Below are 24495 nucleotides of genomic sequence, written 5' to 3'. Positions count from 1 at the left end.
TTGACTATTCTACATATTACAGCTGGATAGGGTCGGGCCCCTCAGGTGAGGTCTCGTCCACTTTCATCGGATCATATCTGATCCCCATGTAAGCCTGAATGGCACTTGGCGCTTCTGTAGCGCCCACTGCTGTGGTGATCAGCAGATGCAGTAGCCCTCGTGCACAGGGAATACAACGGCAGCCGGTGACAATTAACACGGTCTCTGCATTTATTCCCGCGACGGGCACTTACTGGATCATGCCTTTCCACCTCCCAAACATATTCTCCATCCATCCTGTGAAAGGGTCATTAATGCCGGAGTTCTCTGCCAATTCGAACCTGAGGGATTGTAATCATGCCAGCGCCCTGGCCACCAACCCAACCGGAGCTGTGTTATTGGGGATAAAAGTACAACATGTTCATGTTGTGCCTATCATCGCATTTACCCCTCCTTGCTCTGTCAATAACATATCCATACCTTATATATTCCTTTAACCTTATTCGTGGAAAACTGTACGAACTGTTGCTGATTATGATGTTATTTATACAAACAATATTTTTCTAATGGTGGACAACCAAAACAGAACCGATTCAAATCCTGCTGTTATTTGATCTCCTCATGTGACTGTTAGTCCTTGCTCGGCGGTGGTAGTTTTTAGGCTCCGGGTGTGTCTGCATCTGGTTCTGGAACTTTTGTTTCTATTGCAGAAATACAAACTCATGTACAGCAGTTAGTTGTTCAAAAACATATTTCCATTCATTCTAATTTTAATTGTTTTACAGTATCTACTTTGATTTAATTTCACACTACATCCCTCCTTGCGCATTCAGCCATGCGCATTGAATGACAACCAAACCTAACAACGCCGTAGTGCAACCAAGTTGCTATAACCAAAAAGATGTAAAAGGGAAATAACAATGTTAAAATTTGCATGTTCAATATCACTTCTGTGTTAACCGTATCTCATAATAACAGTTACCTTCATCATACTACCCGATTGTCCTACACTAACTATGTATATTGGATGACCTAATCTTCATTTATTCTACCTATTGCTCGCATTTGATGTTGTCCACACTTGGATTCACTCCTATGTACATCGCATACCACATCAAACGTGCATACGCCTTATTCTCTGCACACCATCCTATTGCGCCACCTTTTGCATACCACATCAAACGTGCATATGTCTTAGCAAAGTGAAGTAAAGTAAAACCCAGTTTTATCTTTACTTATTTTATAGCTATACACGTTCATTACTATTTCCAAAACATTTTTTTTAGCTACGCAGGTCCCAGACCTAACTATACCATAACATGAATATGTTGGTCAACATCAAATCGATACATTCAACCTTCTGACTTACTGACTTACTTGATTTCTCCCCGTGTGAGCCCGTGATTGACAACTCTCCCGGGGCATCCCCATGAGCCCCACCGCCACCACTCCCCGTGTGAGCCCGCGATTGTTAACTCTCCCGGAGCCTCCCATTGAGCTCCACCGTTACCACCTCAGAACACTGCAGGAACGATTAGTCGATTAACGCGTGGCTCGGAGGCTCCCAAGGAGTGCCACAATCCTACGTCTTGACACCTGGTGCAGTTGATGTGTGGCTCGGGGGCTCCCAGGAAGTGCCACAATCCTACGTCTGACACCTGGTGAATCTTGAGCTAGGTCAATCAAAACCGTCTAAACTAGGTAGAATAAAGAGTAATCCAAATTTACAACAATTATGCACATCTTGGCAGTTGAGCTAACTCCCGCCTTGTGCACCGGTTAAAGCCATGTGCATCATTTATTAATTAAACATATTATTTTAGCAGTTGAACCCCGTGTCTATTTGAACCATCCTGGTTCTCTAATATCATTGTGCATGACACAACCCGTGTCTATTTCACTCCTGTTTTGATACACAAAACGCATGAAAACAGACAGAAGGGCCCAGCAACCTTGAAAAACATAATGTCTGAGTGTTAGGCATTCGTTACTGCATATACTGCTTTTTCCTGAAGAGAGAGAGAGAGAGAGAATATTAAGATCAATGCACAGAAGTAAAATGATCAGTGTTGGGTGGTAATGTAAAGAATTAAAATGATGAATGCCGGGCATCCATCATTGCTTGGGTTGCAAAGGCCTGAAGAGGAAGAACAAATTTAGTACAAATGTAAACATTTACAGATCGTTTAAACTATTAATGTTGGTGAATCAAAAAACATTGATTACAACCTACACAAATATTTGCGTGTTTTGCCGATATCAACTAGGGACTGGCTCCCTGTATTTCAGCACCCAGACACACACAGACCCTCAAATATACAAACACATATACAAAATGTACATTCTGGTTCCAACACATGGCCCGGTGTCTATGGTGGGAGGGAGCAAGGGGAAGAAGGAACAATAAGAAAATAACTTCAATTTAACTAACAATAGAGAGGCGAGTGGCCTTCTTTAAGCAATATGAATAAGGAAGGGTAGGGGAAGAGAGTGTTTGAAAGTAGATTCACGAAGGGGTGCGGAGGGGGGGGAGTGGGGTGTTGGACGGGATCTTAAGAGGAAGATGAAGGGGTTTCGGGGGGAGGGAGGCGTTGGAGGGGTGGGGGGGTGCTCGTGTGTAGGGGGCCTGGAGGAGGGGGCGGTGGGGACTTCACGAGTGTAGGGGGTCAGGGGGTCTTTTACCTTAATAATTCATCGTCTTTAATAACAAAATACCAACAGACTTGAATGTAAAATGTAAGCATGCAGCCGAGGGTGGCATTTAGCGGATCGGCAGATAATATAGTATTCACTCCGAACGTCCGCTATGGAGCAACTGCTTAGGAACATAGACCGTGCCGGCCTCAGCGGAGAAGTGAAAGACAACTCTTGTTAATATACTATTTTGGCCCGATCTATACAGAGACCGATAGTGGAGGTTTACCTCTCAACCAGTACCAAGAACGATTGTTAACGACGAGCACTCAAAACAACTCAAGTGTAAAGAAGGGGAGAGGGAGGGCCTTCAGAGTTCCTTGCAACCGTTGATCTACACGTGTTGTTATGCTTTTTAAATCGAGGTCTAGGCCTCTGGAGCAGCACGACCGGACCGTGGCTAAAACAAACGTACACCTAAATTTTCTTATGACCAATCCTATTTCAGATTTAATCTTTGAGACAATGAGTTCTACTTACCTCAGACGTGTGTGGCCTGTTGAAGTTGTTTTAGCGTCACGCCCGCCGGGATTCTCGGGACTTTCTTCCAAACGTCGTGGGTCACCAAATGATTGCAGCATTCTTCGAAGAAAGTTGTCCAATCCCGGGTTGCTTTTAACTCACTTTATTTGTTATAAAGTAGGCATGTTTCGGTATGGTAACTGAAGCTTAAGGGAGGGAATCGTATCTAACGCGTGGAGAGGAAAATACCGTGATCTACTTCAAGCCCCCAGGCTTAGGCCCGGGGTGGCTCTCTGCCGTCTACCTATTGATCTCTGCCTCTGGAGTTCGAAATCACCCGCTAGAGAGGACGTCAAGTGGGCGTGGCCTAGTGGGCGTGGCCGGGGTGACGTAATAGCTTCGGCTTCTTCACCTAACTAAAGGTAATGCCTTCTGTGGTGGAGCAGCCTTCAATAAGGTCTTGCTCCCCTTGTGGCTATGTGAGGGTAATGCAGCTTCTTAAAATACTTAACAACACGCAAGCTAAATACGTAACGCATAGTACAGTCCATGGCAATGTATTTTAACAGGGCGACACCTGCATATTATGAACACAAGGCGATAACGATAATCGATACAATACTGGTAACAAACGATGTTTGTTAATGTATTGCTGCATGCATATCATTAAATAGACCCACAGTTGCGGTCACAGGACCGCATATCATGTGTAACCCAAATGTCCCGCTGCCTCTCTATGACCCTTGGACTCTGCGTTGTGTTTGATTGTTGGTGTGATGGGTAGACAAGGACCACGAGACACAGTTGTTCGGGATTGTGGAAGACGCTTGGCAATTTATTCCCCAACGGTGGAAATTCTTCAACAGTCGTCTTGGAACTTGGAACCATTAGGGTCAAACATATGAAACAAGATTTAGAAAAATACTCTTTGACCCAACAAAATGTAAATAGAAACACATATAACCATAAACTATATAATTCAATAAACATTCTCTTTCAGATAAAAGAAGAAAAGGACCACAAGGGACACAATATTCAAATCGCAGTAAACAGTGCCACATGGTGGCCTGTCTAATTAACAACCTTACATATGTGTTCTCTTTGACGAAATTTACATGACAACTCAGTATTTCTGAAGTTGTAGAAGAAAACGCTATTCCATGTGAGAATTAGTCCTATTATTTGGCCATAAACTGAGCCACTTGAAGTTTGAAATTCATGTGGTCATGTATCTGTATCAGCGGAGACTGCAACCGCGCTGTCAAAATATTAACTCGCACTTAAGGAGATGGAAGATGGCACTCTAATTGGTTTATTGCATGTTACGCCCAAAACACACCTATGAGTAATTAAGCTACCTCAGACCAACCCATTTTAGAATAGATCTTTCACAGTGTCTATCGGACAGTTCTCCTCACCCTCTGCCCCTGTGTCCTGTGGGGTACCCCAGGGGTCCATTTTAGGCCCTGTCCTCTTCTGCCTATACATGCTCCCTATAGGTCATGGTTTCTCAACGGGGGCAGTACCGCCCCCTGGGGTACGTTCGTACAACCTAGGGGGGCGCTGGGAACGTGATTCCATTTTTGGGGGGGGATTATAATTTTTTCTTTTTATTATTATTATTTTTTTGTAAAAAAAATAGGCTACCTGAAATAAATAGCCTATTTTCATTTATTGGTTTCTAACCCCTCTACCATCTCAGCTACTTTTTACTGTCTATGCGCAGTGGAACATTGATAATGCAGCGCGGTATCGTCATGATCTCTATAGTAACTCTGATAAACATAACCCAAGTTCGCGGGTTAACAGTTCAATAACCAACACAACACAATCAAACATGGCCGATAGCAAGAAAAAAATATCAAATTTTGTTTCATAGCCCGTTTTCCTCCTTCCTCTTGTTCAGTTCCAGCTGCTCTGAGCGTAGTCTCCACGAAAAGGCTGTTGCATTTCAAATACAAAATATATAGGCCTTATTAGGCCTCTGCATGTGATCTGTTTTCGTGGAGTCCGCGTTGCCCGGGCCGCGGTGCCCGTGGTTCCCGGGCCATTCATTCATTCTTTCACGGGGCATGGCGGGAGTCGCGGGAGACGCGGGAGTGGTCGCGGTGCCCAAGGTCAAGGTGCCCTGGCCGCAGGGTGCCGCGGCACGACGGGAGACGTGGCGGCCGGGAGTCACGGGAGTGCCCGCACTGAATGAATGTTCAATCCAACCTTTTCTTCCTCAACTCTTCTTTCTTGGCCTCTCTCGTGACTGAATGTTTGTATAGAGTGCGCATGCTGTATGCGCGCAGCGTTGATGCGCTCCACTTTTTTCTGTGGAGAACCAGCGCCTTGAATATTCCGCACAAAACGAAACCGGATCGTTTTTGCCCGTTTCGGCTCCGTGTGGACTGGGCCTTATTTCCAATCGGTCATTCTGACCGGTGACATTTAGAATTTTCGGTCCTCCTAATTTTTTTCCGGTCTACGACCGGTAATTACCGGACAACGGGAACTCTGCCTAATACACTACATTTACCATTTGATGCATTTGTTGTTTTGACACAAACATAAGTAGAGGATGCATTGTACTATCTGCACACACCCATTCTGAAGCCTCTCTCTCTCTCTCTCTCTCTCCCTCCCCCTCTCTCTTTCTCTCTCTCTCTTGTTTTCGGAGCATGAAAATTGTCTGAAACACTCCCATTCAAAATGCATCAGAAAACATTTCGTTCTGTGGAGCACGGTTCATTTTATCTATTTATTTTTTCAGTTTTTGAGGAGGTCTGCCTCAAAAATGGAAATATTGACATGAATATAACTAGAGGGTGCACTGTACTATCTGCGAACACCCCTTCTGAAACCCTTCTCTCTCCCTCTCTCTCTTTCTCTCTCTCTCGTTTAGTTTTGTGGAGCACGTTAATTGTCTGAGAAACGCTGCCCTTCAAAATGCATCTGAAATATTGACACATGTATAACGTTACTAGAGGGTGCACTGTGTGCTCTCTCTCTCTCTCTCTCTCTCTCTCTCTCTCCCTCTCTCTCTCTCTCTCTCTCTCTCTCTCTCTCTCTCTCTCTCTGGAAGTTTAATTGCATGTCATGAATATTCATTAATATTTTTTGCACCAAAACCGACTCAGAGGGCATTCATTGCTATTAGTGGCCAACGCAAAATCAAGGAAAAACGATGCACTGACAACTTTAAGCAATATAACACGAGTGTGAGTGGGGTTGTTAGTTTATTTTAATCTTTTTATTGGGGGGGGGGGCGCCAGAGGATCAGGGTAAGGTCAGGGGGGCATTTGCTCAAATAAGGTTGAGAACCACTGCTCTAGGTACTATAATCAGGAAGCATAACATTGCATTTCACTTTTATGCTGATGACTCGCAATTATATCTTCCTCTCAGATCTGCAGACTCGCTCCAGACCCTCCTTGACTGCCTTGAGGGGGTCAAAGTTTGGTTGGGTAGTAACTTCCTCCAAATTAATAAGGACAAAACGGAAGTCATTATTTTTGGCCCTTCCAAATCCAAAGCCCCTTGCGCGGCCGACTTAGGTATTCTCTCCCCCTACGTCAAACCCCACTCCAGAAACCTGGGTGTCATCTTTGATTCACATTTCTGCTTTGACAAGCAAATTGCTGCTGTAGTCAAGAGCAGTTTTTACCAGCTCAATGTCATTGCCAAGATGAACCCCATTTATCATTTCACAATCTGGAAATAGTAATACACGCCTTCATCACATCACGGCTGGATTACTGCAACTCCCTTTACCTAGGACTCCCTCAATCACTCCTCTCTCGCCTTCAGTTGGTCCAGAGCTCCGCAGCAAGGCTGCTGACTGGATCCAGAAAGCGGGATCATGTAACCCCCATCCTAGCATCCCTCCACTGGTTGCCCATCCAGCACAGATTTCATTTTAAAACCATACTTATGGCTTTTAAAGCCCTAAATGGCCTGCCCCGGCCTACATCACAGAGCTCATCCACCACCACTCAGCACCCAGGTCCCTTAGATGAGGTAGCTTGGGTCTCCTGCACGTTCCATGCACTAGGCTAAAACAGAGGGGTGACAGGGCTTTTGCTGTGGCTGCCCCCCGCCTTTGGAACGAGCTGCCGCCTTCAGTCAGAAACGCTCCTTCCATCACCATTTTTAAATCTAGGCTCTAAACACACCTTTTCTCCCTGGCCTTTCCTCCCCTTTTGTGATATGTCGTTTATTTTATATGTTTTCATCTATGTCTATGTATGTGGTATGTGTTCTTTTATATGCCTCTTTGCACCATGTACGGCACTTTGGCCAGTGAAAACTGTTTTTAAATGTGCCTTATAAATTAATTGTACTTACTTACTAGAATTGCGTCGGGTGTTATTTATCCGTCGGTATAATAGCAACAGCGCCAAAGATCCACCCACAATGCTACTTGCGTTTCATGTTTCATACTTGCGTTTCAAACCGTTTAAATAGGGCCCCCTGTGTGTTGCTTCCCCTAATTGTGAGATGAGGTGGAAAGGGACTTGATGGTGGGTTTGTGATCTGTGAAACCGGCTCTGAATTCCTCAAATTATTATATGTGGAATTTCATGAGCTAATGTATTTGTCGACTTTGATCATACCTTGATCTGAGATTTGTACATTTGTTATACTTTTTTTGATGTATTATAACACTTTTCTTCACAGCTCTGATTGCTCGAGAACGTATTTTCTACCATACATTGAATGCATAATGATGTATCCTTACTTAAGCTACGAATTAAGGTTGTGTTTGTTTGGGTTCTCAAGCCTCGGAGCCCAACCTGAAGGTGCGGTCCAGGCTGAAGCAGAAGGTGGCTGAGCGGAGGAGCAGTCCCATGCTGAAGAGGAGGGATGGCAACATCATAACTCCTTACAAGAAGAGGGCTCTGGAGCTCATGGGTACGACTAGCTGAGGACGTTTTTCTGTCATGATTTTCTATTGACACAAAAAAAATTCTGCTAGATATCCTGAAATATCTTTACACATTTTTGTTTTGATTTAATTCTTACTCCATTATCTGTAGATGTTTCTGACAAATATTTGCTCAGAAAAATAACAGGGAGGCTTCTTCCAGGTGAAGCAATTTTCACTTCTCACTGAGGCATTTCATGTCTGGGATCATGTCTTGATCTGGGCATTTGGAAACACTGAATGTAGCTGTTATAACGATGCCCATCTAACGGTGATGTTTTCCACAGATTCTACTCCCACTAACAGCGCCCCTGGTTCTGGCCCCAGCTCCCCTATAGGGGCCTCTAGTGCACTGGGGGCTGAGAATGGACCCTCCTCTCTGCCCACCACCACAAAAACTGAGGTATGACAGTAAAACATCCCAAGAGACTCAGGCACTCTCTGCATGTAATGAACCTCCCGTTCATTACATGCAGAGAGTGACACTTAGGTTACTCATCTTTCTATCTAATGCGACATCAAATGAAATAAGTTAGTAAAAAGACTTAAAATGTCATTCATTTTCTTGTTATCTCTTCAGCTTGGAATGTTTCCTTAATGTACATTTACCCTGAATTCATAATTGTATTTATTTTTTATTTATTTTTATTTATTTTTTTAGTAATGTTGCCGTTTAAGGCGTTCATAAGTCCACCCTTTTCAGCCCTGAGAACAGGTCATTACTGAGTGGGGGGAGCGGGTCGTGGCCGACCAACATGATACCTCCCAAAGAATCTTTACAGGCCAGCTGTGTTTTCTTTAGGTTGTTAAGGCTCTTCAGATCTCCTAGTGACATGGGGGGAAAGATGGCCTGACATTGGCCTGGAAGTGAGGGGGGCTGAAGGGTGATGGGGAAGGAGTATCATTGATATCTCAGGCACTGGTAGCTAGAGACACCCACATACTAACAACATAAACAAACAGCAGATTGCTATTGTATCGGCGCCAAGCTGCAAATGTCATGAAGACCTGCAAGGCCCCCTGAAGACCTCATGCCTGTTGCAAAAGCAAGGCGTTTTTTTGCATCGTTACATTAGGTGTCCTTTTTCAGAGAGAACTCGTCCCTCGGGTTGTGTGTCGGGCCGGATATCCCCTCACAGGTCAGCGAGTACTGGTTGGGGGTTGGAAGGATAAACATAGGTAGTTCAGAGATGTTCCACCTCTCTGCAGGGTATAGGAAGTGTGCCCCAGTGCTGATGTTCTCTCAAAAGTAGCTTCAGGGGTGGGGACCCTGGACAAACGACAGGGAGCATGAGAACTATATGCTCACTATACACTCTTTGATGAAGGAAGAAGTCGGCTTTTCAAGAAACTATTATGTAAGGGTTGATTCTGGGCCATTGTTGTGATTTTCCACTATTTGGGGTGGGATTCATGTATTTTTTGACTATAGACGTACGGCTACAGATAGGCATGTTTTGGCTTTATTAAGGCTTTATTGTGTTATTACTCAAGGGGATTCATCTTCTTGATACAGCGTTGGCCCTCACAGCCCAGATTGTTCCGTCCTGAGGGTACCATGTCCGTGATGAGCCTGTACACGTCTCCATCCTTACCCAACATCACCCTGGGACTGTCGTCCTCCCCCTTCAGCGTGAGTACACACCTTGCCACATCACAAGATCTGAATGAATCACAACAACTCAGAAAACACACAACTCTGGTCTACTCTTCAGGGATACACATTCCCCCAGGGGCTAGATAACCATAGTAGCTCAGGAGGTAGAGCGGGTTGGCCAATCCCCGGCCCCTCCTAGCTGAGTGTTGAGGTGTGCTTGAGCAAGGCACCTAACCCTAACTGCTCCCGACGAGCTGGCGCCTTGCATGGTTGTCTCCGCCGTCAGTGTGTGTGTGAATGGTGAATGTGAGGCAATATTGGAAAGCGCTTTTGGGTGGCCAATGGTTAGAAAAGCGCTATATAAATGCAGTCCATTTACAGTTACATATTAAGACGCCACACATGTTATGCACATAAAATGCATAGTAATAAAACATACAAAATAAATATCATTTTTAAATTATGGTGACAATTGTGGGCATTACCCCTCCAGGATGCCATTGAGCTGAAGGAATCGTCAGCAGATATCAGGCACGGGCTGCCCCACGGCCAGCTGATGGGTCCAGTCCCCCTGCCGACCGGCCTGGAGGCCAAGGTCAGCCCCAGCCACCAGGCGCTGCTCCAGCACCTCCTGCAGAAGGAGCAGATGAGGCAACAGAAGATCCTGTCTTCTGGTGAATTCCTCCTTCTTATATTTTCACTCCCAGTTGTCAAACAGTCAGTTGTTTAGTGTTTTGCTCTTAAACTAGAAATGTGAAAGTAACCTAGTTATTTAGCGGCTTTTAGAGAATTATTAATATACTTAATATACTCAATTAGGATGAGTAGAAAGGGGTAAGGCATTTTTCTCAATGATGCCTTTGGAAAGGCTGCAACCATTCGGCTAACCATTACACTATCCTGGCCTCAAGATACATTTTAACAACTGACTCAACCCATATTGTTTGTTGTTTCCTTTTTTTTGTTATCATCACAGCCCAGAGTCTGGTGTCGGCCCACCCTTTATCTCCGCTGGCCATGAAGGAGCGCCAGTCTACCACCAGTCGACCCAAGTTACCCAAGCACCGGCCCCTGAACCGCACCCAGTCAGCCCCCCTGCCCCAGAACACGCTGGCCCAGCTGGTCATCCAGCAGCAGCACCAGCACTTCCTGGAGAAGCAGAAGCAGTACCAGCACCAGATCCACATAAATAAGGTATTGCCTATTCCTCATTCCAATGACAAAAGTCATTGGTTTGCGATAGCAGTTGAAGCATTAAAGGCCATGCCCTTCAAGGCAATGGCAACCATGAGGTTATCATTTTCAAACATACAAATGCAAATATAGTTTTAGGTTTTCACACAAAAGGGGGCTAACAAGTCCACGAATGCTTGCTAACTCTCCTGGTATAACATTTAATGCACCACATGCTGGTGTTATTTGTTCTGGGTACAGAACTTCAAGGGGGAAATAAGTGCTTCCCCACGCATTAATGCTGTTATCATTGCTGCAGGCATCAGCGCCGTTCACATGCTAACTCTGTGAAACTCAATTCAGCAGAGGTCAAATCAAGGGGGGATGGGGAGAGATGTCCCAGAATACATGCTTTTGCCATCCGCAGGGTGTCATTGTGCTGAGAGAATTGTGTAAGATGGCAGACAATTTGAAAGGCAACATTGTGCTCACACTGATCCCCCCCACTACACACACACACACACACACACAAACACACATACCTTGGACGAGCTATGGGGCCGATGAAGCTGGCTGCAAGTGCATCCAAACTAGAACTCTGAAAATACAGAAACTCTTATTGAGTTGTACCCACTGGTGTGATTCATTCAAGAGCAGATATTTTCTATTAATTTCTTGAAAAAAGAAATACGAAAAACATGAAGTAATAAATAAAATACCATGGGGGAGCTCAAATGATAAAGATACAGAACAGTGAACGTTACCACTAAAGACACAACCCGGTATCATGGGCTCATACCCAGCATCGAGAGAGAGAGAGAGAGAGAGAGAGAGAGAGAGAGAGAGAGAGAGAGGGTTTCAGAAGGGGTGTTCGCAGATACTACAGTGCACCCTCTAGTTATATTCATGTCAATATTTCTATTTTTGAGGCACACCTCCTCAAAAACTGAAAAAATAAATAAATAAAATTAACCGTGCTCCTCAGAACGAAATGTTTTCTGATGCATTTTGAATGGGAGTGTTTCAGACAATTTTCATGCTCCAAAAACGAGAGAGAGAGAGAAAGAGAGAGGGGGAAGGAGAGAGAGAGAGAGAGAGAGAGAGAGGCTTCAGAAGGGGTGTGTGCAGATTGTACAATGCATCCTCTACTTATGTTTGTGTCAAAACAACAAATGCATCAAAGGGTAAATGTAGTGTATTAGGCAGAGTTCCCGTTGTCCGGTAATTACCGGTCTTTGACCGTAAAAAAATTAGGAGGACCGAAAATTCTAAATGTCTCCGGTCAGAATGACCGATTGGAAATAAGGCCCCGTCCACACGGAGCCGAAACGGGCAAAAACGATCCGGTTTCGTTTTGTGCGGAATATTCAAGGCGCTGGTTCTCCACAGAAAAAAGTGGAGCGCATCAACCCTGCGCGCATACAGCATGCGCGCTCTATACTAACATTCAGTCACGAGGAGATTCAACCTTTAAAATTGAGTAGAAATACTTTTGAATGTGTTAATTTGAATTGTGTTTAAATATTCTACAGTGGTCATTTGTTGAGCCAATTCATGTAAAACAATGAGGGTTTTGATTGTAGCGTAGCCTGTGTGATAAAATAAATAAGTTGTTGCATTTCGTGCACTCGCTCAAATTGATCGCTATAAGCTACCGTAGGCTTATGAACTAAACGGCGGCAAGCTAGCGAAAGCCGGCGGCAAGCTTTGCGGAGTACCGGTACTTAATAACCATGGCGAATCAAAATATGATCACACACTTCTTCTTCTTCTTCTTTATATAGCCTGCCTATACATTTTTTTAAGCCCAATAAACACGGACAATATCCAATATATATATATATATATATATAAATATATATATATATATATATATAAATATATATATACATATATATATTCATTATATACGGAGAGGCCCTCTTAAGCCCACAGGGACTTATACTTATTATAACTAACGTAACAATAGAGAAGTTCAACTTAACGTAAAAATAAACGTTTTCATTTGCAGAGCGCCTGGCTGGGAAGTCAAACTTCTTTGGCTGGCAGGGCTCTTAACCAACAGAGTTAGTTGGTGGTGCCGCAGGTAGGATCGACCAGAGAGGGGGTTAGCATTGCTGCAGTCTTTTTCCCCGCTACATAGCTGCTCTGGGGCCGTATTCACAAAGCATTTTATCTTACCGCTAGGAGTGCTCCTAACTCGCGCTAAAACATTTTACGTGGGAGTTTTTTCTTAAAAGCTATTCACAAAGCCGCTGAGACCTACTCTTACTAAGGATGAATCACTAAGAATGAACTAAGAGTGACGCGCCGTTGCTATGGATTACGTCAATTCTCGTGCACGAGTTTAGAAGCGGTCAGTTCGGTGATTGGTTGTTCAGACGAGCCCACTGAATCACCGAAAAACAAGGAAATAGCCTAGGCTAGAGATGAATTCCTATTAAGTAGTTATAGTGCAGTTAGCAGAATACACGCATGATGAAAATTTTGTTCAAACCACGATAATGACGTTGTAGCCTGCACGTTCAAGAGAGAGAGAAACAAACAATAAAAATACGTAAAATTGAAAATAAAATAAATGTTATGAACTACACAAGTGTTGACTGATTTGTGCCAAGGTAAAATGTGTTTTCAAAGTGATCCCTAAATGCGAGTCCACTCGGTTCCAGACGGCCAAATTCATTTTCATGTTGATCGCCATCATCATCACCATTGTGGTGGGATTTCTAATAACCACTTATCTAATTCACTTCAACTAGCTATAGGCAAGAGGAATCGGAGAGTCCAGGTCAAGTATAGATGGAGAGTTTATTGCCACCCGCAAACGAGAGACAACAAAGCCGAATGGTATCCGCGAATACACACTACTGAATGACACCCGTACAGCTCCTTATGTCCCCAATCCTTACACAATACAAAGTTGGACTTTCATCAAATATTGATGTGCATAGCATGTTTTTCTGGGTCATACTGTGTGGATGTCAGAATATTCTCATGTCTTCTGGATCCCAATGTGACCTTAGAACATATATTATCCTTATACAAACAGAGATGATGCACACGTGTGAATGTAAGCATTGTCTTCAGAGAGTACATCAGATGGGAATAGACTGGACCCACTCACTGGTGCCACATGGCACATCAGGTGGGAATGGACTGGACTCACTCACTGGTGCCACATGGCACATAACATCTAGGGCAGAGGTGATCAGCTATTTTCCACTATTAAAGTATCTATATGATATGTAGGCCTAATAATAATCATAGTTTAACATAAAATGTAAGGTTAATTTCTACCACATTATCATCGTCAGGCTGTGGAATGTTCCTCCGCTTGCAGAGGTTGTGTAGAATGGCACATACAGTGATTACAGAGGTGGGGGGAAGTCACTCATGTGAAAGTCACAAGCAAGTCTCAAGTCATAACCTTCAAGTCTCAAGCAAGTCCCAAGTCACTGTGGTGAGAATCAAGCAAGTCACAAGTCAAGTCATTGCTCAGGTCAAGCAAGTCACAAGTCAAGTCATACAAAAATCCGATGATCTAACCCAGTTTCCACATTTAAAAATCGGTAAAGAGAGTGGTTCATAAGTTGAGTTTTATTTCAACATTAACAATAACAATGTCTTAACATTAACAATAACTCAAACTATTCAAAACATTCCAAAACCATTATGTGAACAGCCAATGATTTTCAGAACCACCGAGTGGCATTGGACAGTAAGTACGTCAATCAAACGGTCGTACTGCACTCCCCCTCCCCCGCTCCCCGCGAGTGACCCCTTCGTGCACGTAAAAAAGTCATTTCCAGTCATCTGTCTCTAGTCTAAGTCAAGTCTCAAGTCATGAAGTACAAGTCAAAGTCGAGTCGAGTCTTTAATCAGTGTTAGTCAAGCAAGTCTCAAGTCCTCAAATTTGCGACTCGAGTCTGACTCGAGTCAAGTCATGTGACTCGAGTCCCCCATGTCTGGTGATGACTGTGCTTGCCCTGTCTGGGGTGAGGCGTATTTCGCCGTGGAGGACATGAAACCGACGTTTCATCCGCCCAATTCCACAACATTTCGTGTATGTTTGTGTGCTCTAGCATATATGGAGGAAATCAGTAAACAATAATAAATATGGATTCAACAATTAAAAGGCGTCAAAGAGCCAATACGATGTGTTTTACGCATAGGACTAAGCGTAATCTGCGTAATCACTTACATGTTATACTTTAACTGTGCTCCCGGTTCTGGATTGAGGTAGGGTGTCTAGAGCTACGTCTTGCATGGATAGTCACTGTCACCCAGCAAGTGACACCCAACTGGTAGCCTACATCTCAAAAAGCTGCCTCAGACCGCTCACCATTAAAATGCGCGAATCATGGGTAGCTGAAGCTCCAGGCCACTTTGCAACAACATCCAGTAGGCTATGCTAAAATTTGCATCAAAAACAACCTGCGTGTTGATGGAATGCACTTTCTTCCTATTGACAAACACGTCCTCGTCTTTTGATGGCGCAATTATTTTTATGTGCGTCCCGTCAATAGCACCGACCACACCGGGCATACCTGCAATTGCCATGAAGTTGGCTTTGATCCTGTGTAATTGTTGAATGTCCAAAGGAAAGTTTATGGCACGGCTGACTGATGGTTGCGATATTTTTAAATCGTTGGCATTGCAAAGTTGCATTTCCCCTGTTGCTAAATAACGTAGTGTGGCCAAACATTTTATTTCGGGACTAATCTGATTATTCCTGTTAGTCGGGGATGTTATTGCATCGCCCACTAACTCCACAACAAGTTTAATACCCTAACATTTCGTCTCGCAGGCATTTTACGATTCTTTGTGAATAGGTCTTACTGAGTTAGGAGTCCTCTTGAGGACTTTTAAGCTCTCCTAGACTTAGGTGCTACTTTTAGGCCTAAAATACTTTGTGAATTGGTCTTAGTGAAAAAAGTTAGGAGTCCTAAATTTAAGAGTGACACGCCCATTATTTTTAGGAGTTACTCCTAAATTCGCCAGTTAGGACCTACTTTTAGCCCTAAGATCCTTTGTGAATACGGCCCCTGAACTCCCCCCCTCAGGGGTGGTTGAGGGACAGGGGGCCAGTGGCAGGGAGTCGGCTGTCTGGCTGCTGTTTTGAAGTTTGTCTTTTTTGGGGCCAGTATTTAAATAATCTGAAATTTGCTTCTCATGTTGCAACTTAGCTCTATCGATCTTTCGCGCATTGCGTGCGCTGCGTTGTGCGTCATACGTCAGCCTACACAGACAATGTTCTAAAATGAAATAAAATATGATAAATATAAAAAGTGTGGATGTCCATAGTTTAATGATAACCATGTTGTATGAGTAAGTTTTTCTCCAAAAATAAAAGTATTGATTTGTTCAGAAAACGTTTTTCACTTGCAGTTACAGCCCCAGCCAGGGGGAGTGCTGCAGCACCCCCATCACCCCCCCTTCCTACGTCCCTGAAAACTATCCAATAGGAAAGATGCTGACAGCGTCTATTAGAGCCGTAGTCGTGTTAATACAAGAGTGAATGGGCTGCTGGAGCACCTGCTCTGAACGTCAAACATCGAGGGAGATGGCATAACATTGTTGTGAATTGAACCCTCTCCCGTCAGCGACCGACGTTAAAGTGCCCTTGCCAACACTCGGTATTTGACGTTCTCGGAGTGAGACTGTGTTGTCAATACACACCCAGTTCACACTCTAACCCTGCCTTGTTAAATGTTTCCGTGCACGTCTCTCAGAGTGACGTTATAGCCTACTAGCCACCAGACAGTGATATAAGAAGATAAAGAGTCACAATGATTAAAAAATAAACGTATTAATTACAGGTCTAAACTGTTGAAGATAGAATGATATATGGGGGGTGATATAGAGCGTGCACTGCGCCGCCCTTCTGAAGTCGAAAAAAACTCCAGATTGAAATACATTGGTTTAATGTTGAATTAATTTAATATTAAAATGTATATTATATATATAAATATAAAATTATTTAGTTATATTATAAGTAGACCCTGCTTTTATTCAATTATCGTTATAACAAGATCTATAGCCTATCTGACAATTGAAAATCCACTTCCACCAATGTGTAAGTGTGGTTCAGGTATACCAGGCAATATTAAAATATTCATAATATAAAAACGATGCAGAAAATTTGGTTATTCAGCCTCTACTGGCCCACAACTAGATCGTCCCATTTCCTTGTTACACGCTTTAATTTAATTATATTTAAATTATTATGACATGGAGCCTTTATTTTCTTGCCATTATCATTGCATCCTTTCTCGTTATATCGATATAAATTCACGAAACACAGTGGAAAAGAGAGAGAGGGAGCCATAGAGAGGGACACTGATGCACTGCAGAGCCAAGTAACTGATGTGCTTAAGAAGGCCTCTTTGTATATATTGAATATATACCTGTGTATATTCTGAGAAACGCTCCAATCCAAAATGCATGGATTTACATTTCTTTCTGTACCGTACGAATAATGTGGGACAATCGTGCTCTGTGGCACGATTCAATAGATTACTTTTCGTGAGCGTGAGAACGGAAGGTTTTTGAGGAGGTCTGCTGTAAAAAACGGTGAACTTAGAGTATCCCTAGTACACTACATTTACCTTTTGATGCATTTGTTGTTTTGACACAAACATAAGTAAAGGGGCCATTGTACAATCTGCGCACATCTCTTCTGAAGCCTCTCTCTCTCTCTCTCCCTCCCTCTCTCCCATTCAAAATGCATTGGATACATTTCATTCTGTGGAGCAGGGTTATTTTTCTTTTTTCTTTTTTTTTCAGTTTTTGAGGAGGTCTGCTTCAAAAATATTGACATATATATATATAACTAGAGGGTGCACTATACTATCTGCGCACACCGCTTCTGAAGCCTTTCTCTCTCTCTCTCTCTCTCTCTCTCTTTCTCTCTCTCGTTTCGTTTTGTGGAGCACGTTAATTGTCTGAGAAATGCTTCCATTCAAAATGCATTGGTTTACATTTCCTTCTGTGGAAGGAATTTATTACACAGGTCTTTTCAACGTTCCGTTCACTTGCATGGGCACTTCACAACTTCCGGCGGTCAATTATTTTTTGATAATTCATTGGCAACGGATGAATAATGACCGCTGTCAAGGTAAACAAAAGGACTTTTTGCCTTTGGTATCACTCCGCACGTAGTCCGGTAACTTGTCAATGTAATAAGCGGGATATGTATCAACCCAAGCGCTGTCGGTTGCTTAGCGACGACGTCAACGTCTTGGGCGGACTATTTCTCTGCTGATCAACACTATGAATGCTGGTAACAAATACATTGTAAATAAATTGTTTCGTTTTGGGAAGTAGCCGTGTAATAAGCGGGATAATGTATAGAACTTCGCCGGTCATTATCGAAAAATAAGCGCACTTACTCTCTCTCTCGCTCGTCTGAAAAACTCATTTACATTTCGTTCTGTGTAGCAAAAAAACATCTGAGAAACGCTCCCATTCGGAATGCATTGGTTTACATTTCGTTCTGTGTAGCACGGAAAAAGGCTGACAATCGCGCTCTGGGACACGATTCAATAGAACGTGTCCCAGACGTTAGTGCACATGAGCACGAAATCGTGTGATACCAGGTTGAAAGACAATGATATGTAAAGGCCCTGCTAACTGGAAGTTTTAAATGGCTGCTCTGCACAGATGAGTCCTTTGTGATGACTGAGAAAGGAGCTCTGAATCATTGTCCTGATTCATCTCTTAGCAGAGGGAGGCAATAGGGGGATGTGGAGGATTGTCTTATGTCCCACAGTACCTACAGGAAGACACGGGCGAGTTTTTGGGGGAGTTGGAATTTCCTGGAGCGTAGAGGGTTAAGGAAGAGGTTTAGCAACTGTTACTAATGCCTGGCTGAAGAGGCTAAGTCTTTACTAAAGGAGATATTAATTAAAATTGTTGTATTTTGGCTGATGAGGCTGGTGCTTGCAATATGCCACGGATTGCTGTTTTTTCTGCCTCCTTTTGACAAATTAATTACACGATAAACAATCAGGCACGGGAGATCCTGTATTAGCCATCGACGATGTGAAAATTGGGGTACAGATATTTTAATGTTGAGTGTAGCTTATCAACATACAATTAAGCAATACGATCACGACAGGCGGTGTTATGTGCTCATTATACCACTGTTAAGGGGCGTTGTTCGGCCCGATGCGCAGCGGAGGTGCCTAAGCTTTCGTTAGTCTCTCCATCGCCTTGCTCACTCCCGGAGTAACAACATTTACACCCTCTCCATTATTCAACATATTTTTAGGCTTCAGTGAACTGTTCTATTGCTTTTATACAACTACTTTTATACTTATAACCGTTTCTACTTCAAGGCGCGGAGTGATATGCAAACTTTCACAAAATGATTGGGCGTCATAGCAGTTATGTATACGCTCATTATACAACAGTTAGGAACCAATCAGATCGCTGGATTCAAGCCACCCGTTGTATAATATAGATTATACAACGGGGGACCTAAATCCTGCTTATAAAGCCATTTTTCGGTACAGATAACAGCAATGGGCTAGCACACGTTCAAAGATGTACATAATGCTATCAACAGCTGTTGGGGTAGGTAACTCATCTAATGGCAAGCTAACAAGTTAACGTAATTTTACTGCAAAAATGTCATTAGAATGAAGTTACGCGATGTGATGTGAACTTAAAGGCAAGGCAAGGCAAGGCAACTTTATTTATATAGCACTTTTCATACACAAGGCAGACTCAAAGAGCTTCACATATAAACATTGTCATACAATTAAATTAAATAATAGGTAAGTAAAAGAAAAACATGTGCAAAAAATAGAAAGTTAAAAAGGCATTTTAGTATTAAAATAGAAAATAAAGGCAAAGTTAAAAAAGCTTTTTAGAAAGTGCAATGTATTTAAGATTTAGCAGAAAGCCATAGCAAACATAAAAGTCTTCAGTCTTGTTTTAAAGGTGCTCAGTGTTGGGGCAAGTCTTAAATCCTCTGGAGTTTATTCCAGCTATTTGTTGCATAGTAACTAAATCCTGCTTTCCCATGTTTTGTGTTTACTCTGGGGATAATTAACAGATTGGTCTCAGAGGATCTTAGTGGTCTAGAAGGCTGATGTAGTGGAAGCATATCAGTTAAATATTTTGGGCCTAAACCATGTAGGGATTTATAGGTTAGCAACATGATTTTAAAATCAATTCTCTGACCTACAGGAAGCCAATGTAACGATTTCAGAATTGGTGTAATATGATCAAATTTTTTGGTCTTTGTTAGAACTCTAGCAGCAGCATTCTGAACAAGCTGAAGCTTCCTCAGAGTTTGTTTTGGGAGACCTGTAAGGAGACCATTGCAGTAATCAAGCTTACTAGTGATAAAGGCATGTACAAGTTTTTGTCTTGCTGCATTTTTAAGGTGATAATATGCCGATTTTGTAACTGATTTGATGTGACTGTCGAAATGTAAATCTGAATCCATGATAACCCCTAGATTTCTGGCTTTGATTGAGGTTTTCACATTAGGCCAGATTTATTTTCACCGGCATGATGATTAAGACAACTCCCAACCCCTTGTGGCAAATACAATATATTTAATATAAACATAGAATGCCTTTAAAATAGGAAATTTATAAATATGGAAAGTGGTTAAGTTAATATTGCCTTATGATTTACTTGATATCTTGCTATCATTAATTTTCCTTTGAGCGGGAATATATACTTTTAATTTATTTAAGGTAGGCCTTGGATGCTAGTTTAGAAAGGAAACCTGTAAGCTACACCAAGCTCTTTTAAATTGGATTCATAAAATGTAACCGCAGCGTGTTAATAAGAATAAGCGACTGGTCTTCTGTCTAAAGCAAAGCAACAGGCAGGCAGTGCTCTCATGTTGTGAATACTATTCTATCTTTCTTTATATTTATATCTATTTATATTTGTTTGCAGCCTAATCAACACAGCCCTTATGTAATGGACTGTCTTATTATAACTGATAATAAGACAGTCCTATGCCACGTTTATGTTAAAAAACGGCCAATATATCATGTATCCATCTGTGTTCCCAATGCGGTACGCAGCTTCTGTCCAAGTCCATCGAGCAGCTACGTCAGCCCAACGCACACCTGCAGGAGTCCGAGGAGGATGAGGAGGGCCACATCAGAGAGCATAGCCTCGGCATGCTCCAGGAGGAAAGGGTGCCCTCTGGAGGCGTCATCCGGAAGCACACGCTGAGGGGCTGCAGCAGCGACGGCGGCTCCACCGGAGAGCTGGCCGACCCCCCTTGCCACCATGGGGGGGTCGTCAGGGTGAAGGAGGAGCCGGCCGACAGTGAGGACGAAGCACTGAGCAGCGAGCGCTTGGAGGCAGAGCAGAGCGCCTATCTGCACCAGCTCAAGGGGAGACTGGTGATAAGGGCCATGATCTGAGGAAGGCCCCCACCCACCTGCCTCCACTCTCCCCAGGAGGTTCACATACTGTAACATTCGCAGATTAACATGTAGACAGCCATGTGAAGTATACATAGAAGCGCATGTGTGCACATACACACACACACACACACACAATCACACATACACACATGCACACACATGCAGATACCAACGTATATACAGTCCACACACACACAAACACACAAACACACACACACACACACACACACACACATACACCACACACATTATCTTTTACCCTGACTAGGCCAATTCACTCCCTGAAACCCACAAGTTGTGATCCCTTTTCACTTAAACTGCAGCCTGGCCCTAGACACTTGGACTGTGTGTTTGTGAAATTTGTGTAGTTGGCTCTGTAAAGTAGGTTGTTAAGTTGTGTATATATTATGAAGATTGAACCCTTTCTTTTTAAGAGTTTTTTTGGAAGTCTCAAGTCGGATTTCAAAATAAATTGTATGTATATGCTGTGGATTTAGCATCAAAGATTATTTTAGAGCTAACTTCAATGTGTACAGCTTTAGCAAAATTATGTTCCAATTGTTATCATTTTAATTTTATTCATAAAATATTCAGAATCTGTTTTATCCACTTTAACATTGACGATTATCATATTGTCCTGCAATGTTGTCTTAGGAAATGAAAAACTAAAATCGCATTCTCAATTTGCTGGTCTCAGTTCTGGAAATGACAAACAAATCTCCAAACGAATATGTGGCCGCGTGAGAATGTATACTTAAATCCTTATGAAAAGGACTTCTGACAGACTTTGCACTAGCATTAATATTGCATATTATTGACTACAGTCCACTGCACATAAAGCAGTTAGAAGGATAAAAACACTAAATCTGCCCTTGGGTTTGCAGGAATTTCCAGCAGATCTTAAGTAGAAGCCCCATAGCCTGGGTTGTGTTGCGCCAAGCTCTCCTCCCTGCTGGGCTCGTACCCAGCTTCAGGGGAGAGAGAGAGTGAGAGAGTGAGAGTGTGACAGTGTGACAGTGAGAGAGAGAGAGAGAGAGAGAGAGAGAGAGAGAGAGAGAGAGAGAGAGAGAGAGAGAGAGAGAGAGAGAGAGAGAGGGGGAGATTTTCATGTGTGCAGGAATGTAGAGAACTGGTGTTGGAGGAGTACGAGGGGCCAGGCCTGTGATTGATTTACTGTCAAGCAGGCTGATTGCAAAGTGAGAAGGGAACTTGTTAAGGGAGCCCTTTTTTTAATAGATAATCACTAGCGCCGTATTCCTGTTGAAATGCTTACCTCCACTAAGAAGGTTTGATGTTACCTCAAGAAAAATAACCCCGAAGAGACCTTTTTCCTTAGTTTTATTTTTTTTCATTTGTCAAAGACAATCCTTCTGTTTGAAAGTGCCCACTACAGCGTGTATAGTCTGTATTACAGAAAAGTGCTCAAACAAATGTATTGTAAACTTGTAAACCTTGTTTTATTTCTGACAGTCTACTCAAAATCACTTGTTACGGGGTGCTGTATTTGGATTAATTTGGAAAGACAACGCTGCCTGTCTTTATACTGTGTGTTACGACTGTCCGGTTTCAATGTTTTAGTGTAAGTATCGCCACGATCACAACAATGTGTGTCTTGTTCTCTTGCCGTTTTGATTTGGTCAAAGAACCCTACTCGCCACCAGTGGTGTGTGTGTGTGTGTGTGTGTGTGTGTGTGTGTGTGTGTGTGTGTGTGTGTGTGTGAGTGAGTGACTGTTTTTGGTAGGGTGCTTGGTCGTGGCCCTGTTCTTTGTTAAAGCTATTTGCATTTCTTCTCTTTTTCTGCCTTGTGTGAGAAACATTTTTTTTTTTTAATAAAGTTCATTCCCCTACATGAAACGTAAGTTCTTGCAACTTTTTCAATATGATGCTGCATAAAAAAAGACTGAACTCCACACTGTTTTTAAATCCAACCTTCTGTCAGCTTTGGGGCTCTATGTGACCCTTTTAAGGGAGCTTAAATCCCAACACACTCCGGCGCCGAAGCGGCGCATCAAAACAGAATGCCCCCATTATTTCAGACGTACTAGCAAACCGCGGCGGCAGCTAGACGCGCGCCAGTGTGAGCACAGAGCTATTGAGAAATTACATTTAGCGGTAGCCTACTCTACTATAAAGCTTGAGCAACTTCACAGAAAGATTAACTCACTGGACTTACTTGATCCACCCGAAACACAACGGTTTCATTTGAAAAAAAAGTTTGTGTACAAAGCACTTGAAATGGTAATTCTCTTGAACAGTATATCTTTAATGTGGTTTTAAATAGACGCATTGCACGACACGTTTTGTTGTAGCAAGAATACTTTACGTGAAAAACATCCTGGAATGTGCTTTGATCAAGGTTTAAAGAAAGTTTCCATTTGAAAAGATGTCAAAAACACATCTGTGTTAAATACCTCAAGCCAATTTTATTATTTCTGCGTTTCATGACTCCGACCACCAGACGCGTGGTCTCCGATTGGCCACGCCTCCTGGTTATCGTGGAGAGCAAGGGATTGTGGGAAGACTTGCGTGCAAGCGGGGGATTTTGACACGTTAAAGGGGCGGGATTCAAGTTGAACATCTGTTAAATAGAGTGGCAAAGTCAAGCCCCTTCCGGTAGAGCCCATGGGACCTATGAGATCGAAAAATATGATGGTTTCAATGGATGGAAAGTAATTATTTTCTGGTCCCAGTCTTTATATGCCCTGGATTACACATTGTTTGTGGATTTAAATGATAATTCTTCATGCAAAAAAAAAAAATAATAATCACGAAAAAGATTGATAATGTTAGGTTTTGTGGGAGGCCGCTTTGTGAACTACAGCTCTCCGCTGCTCTCGACGCAAATGATATACGTCACCACCTGCACTTGGAACTCAAGGTTAAGAAATTAACCAAGGTTTTCTGATATATGAGTGTGGTACCTCACTATGGGACACGCCCCTCGCGCTGTCCCCCAGAAGCAATTTTACACTACGCCAGTCGTGACTGGCCAACAGACGTGACGTCTGCCTGCAGAGGAGGGACACCCTCCTACTACATAAGTCCCGTCGTCACGTCATCTCTTCAGTCTATAGGCAAACACCTCTTCCTCGCTCCGGGCAAGGAGGGTGGTCTGGTGAGATACCTCACTCATATATCAGAAAACCTTGGTTAATTTCTCAACCTTAAGTTTTCTTTCAATATTCGCTCGGTATCTCAATATGGGATATAGTAACTCCCGTATTGCCAAAGAAGTCCCAGTGTAAACCCATCAAACAGGCATGTTCACTGATCCAAC

At 42.9% G+C, this 24495-nt stretch overlaps 1 protein-coding gene across 5 annotated transcripts in view; it reads left to right on the top strand.

Moving 5' to 3' along the window:
• Positions 1-23072, top strand: part of hdac9b (histone deacetylase 9b) — a 46550-nt gene extending 23478 nt beyond the window's left edge. For all 5 annotated transcript variants that reach the window (XM_060053578.1, XM_060053581.1, XM_060053577.1 and 2 more), the window contains 6 exons: positions 7900-8031; positions 8332-8447; positions 9561-9677; positions 10135-10315; positions 10618-10835; positions 20867-23072. In XM_060053578.1, coding sequence (XP_059909561.1) covers positions 7900-8031; positions 8332-8447; positions 9561-9677; positions 10135-10315; positions 10618-10835; positions 20867-21214 — 1112 coding nt within the window. In that variant the 3' untranslated portion in view covers positions 21215-23072. The remainder of the gene's footprint in view (positions 1-7899; positions 8032-8331; positions 8448-9560; positions 9678-10134; positions 10316-10617; positions 10836-20866) is intronic.
• The last annotated feature ends 1423 nt before the right edge of the window (positions 23073-24495 follow it).

This window comes from Gadus macrocephalus, chromosome 6 (genome assembly GCF_031168955.1).
Source record: "Gadus macrocephalus chromosome 6, ASM3116895v1".
In the NCBI taxonomy this organism is placed as follows: Eukaryota; Metazoa; Chordata; class Actinopteri; order Gadiformes; family Gadidae; genus Gadus; species Gadus macrocephalus.
This window is presented reverse-complemented; position numbering and strand designations above follow the sequence as displayed.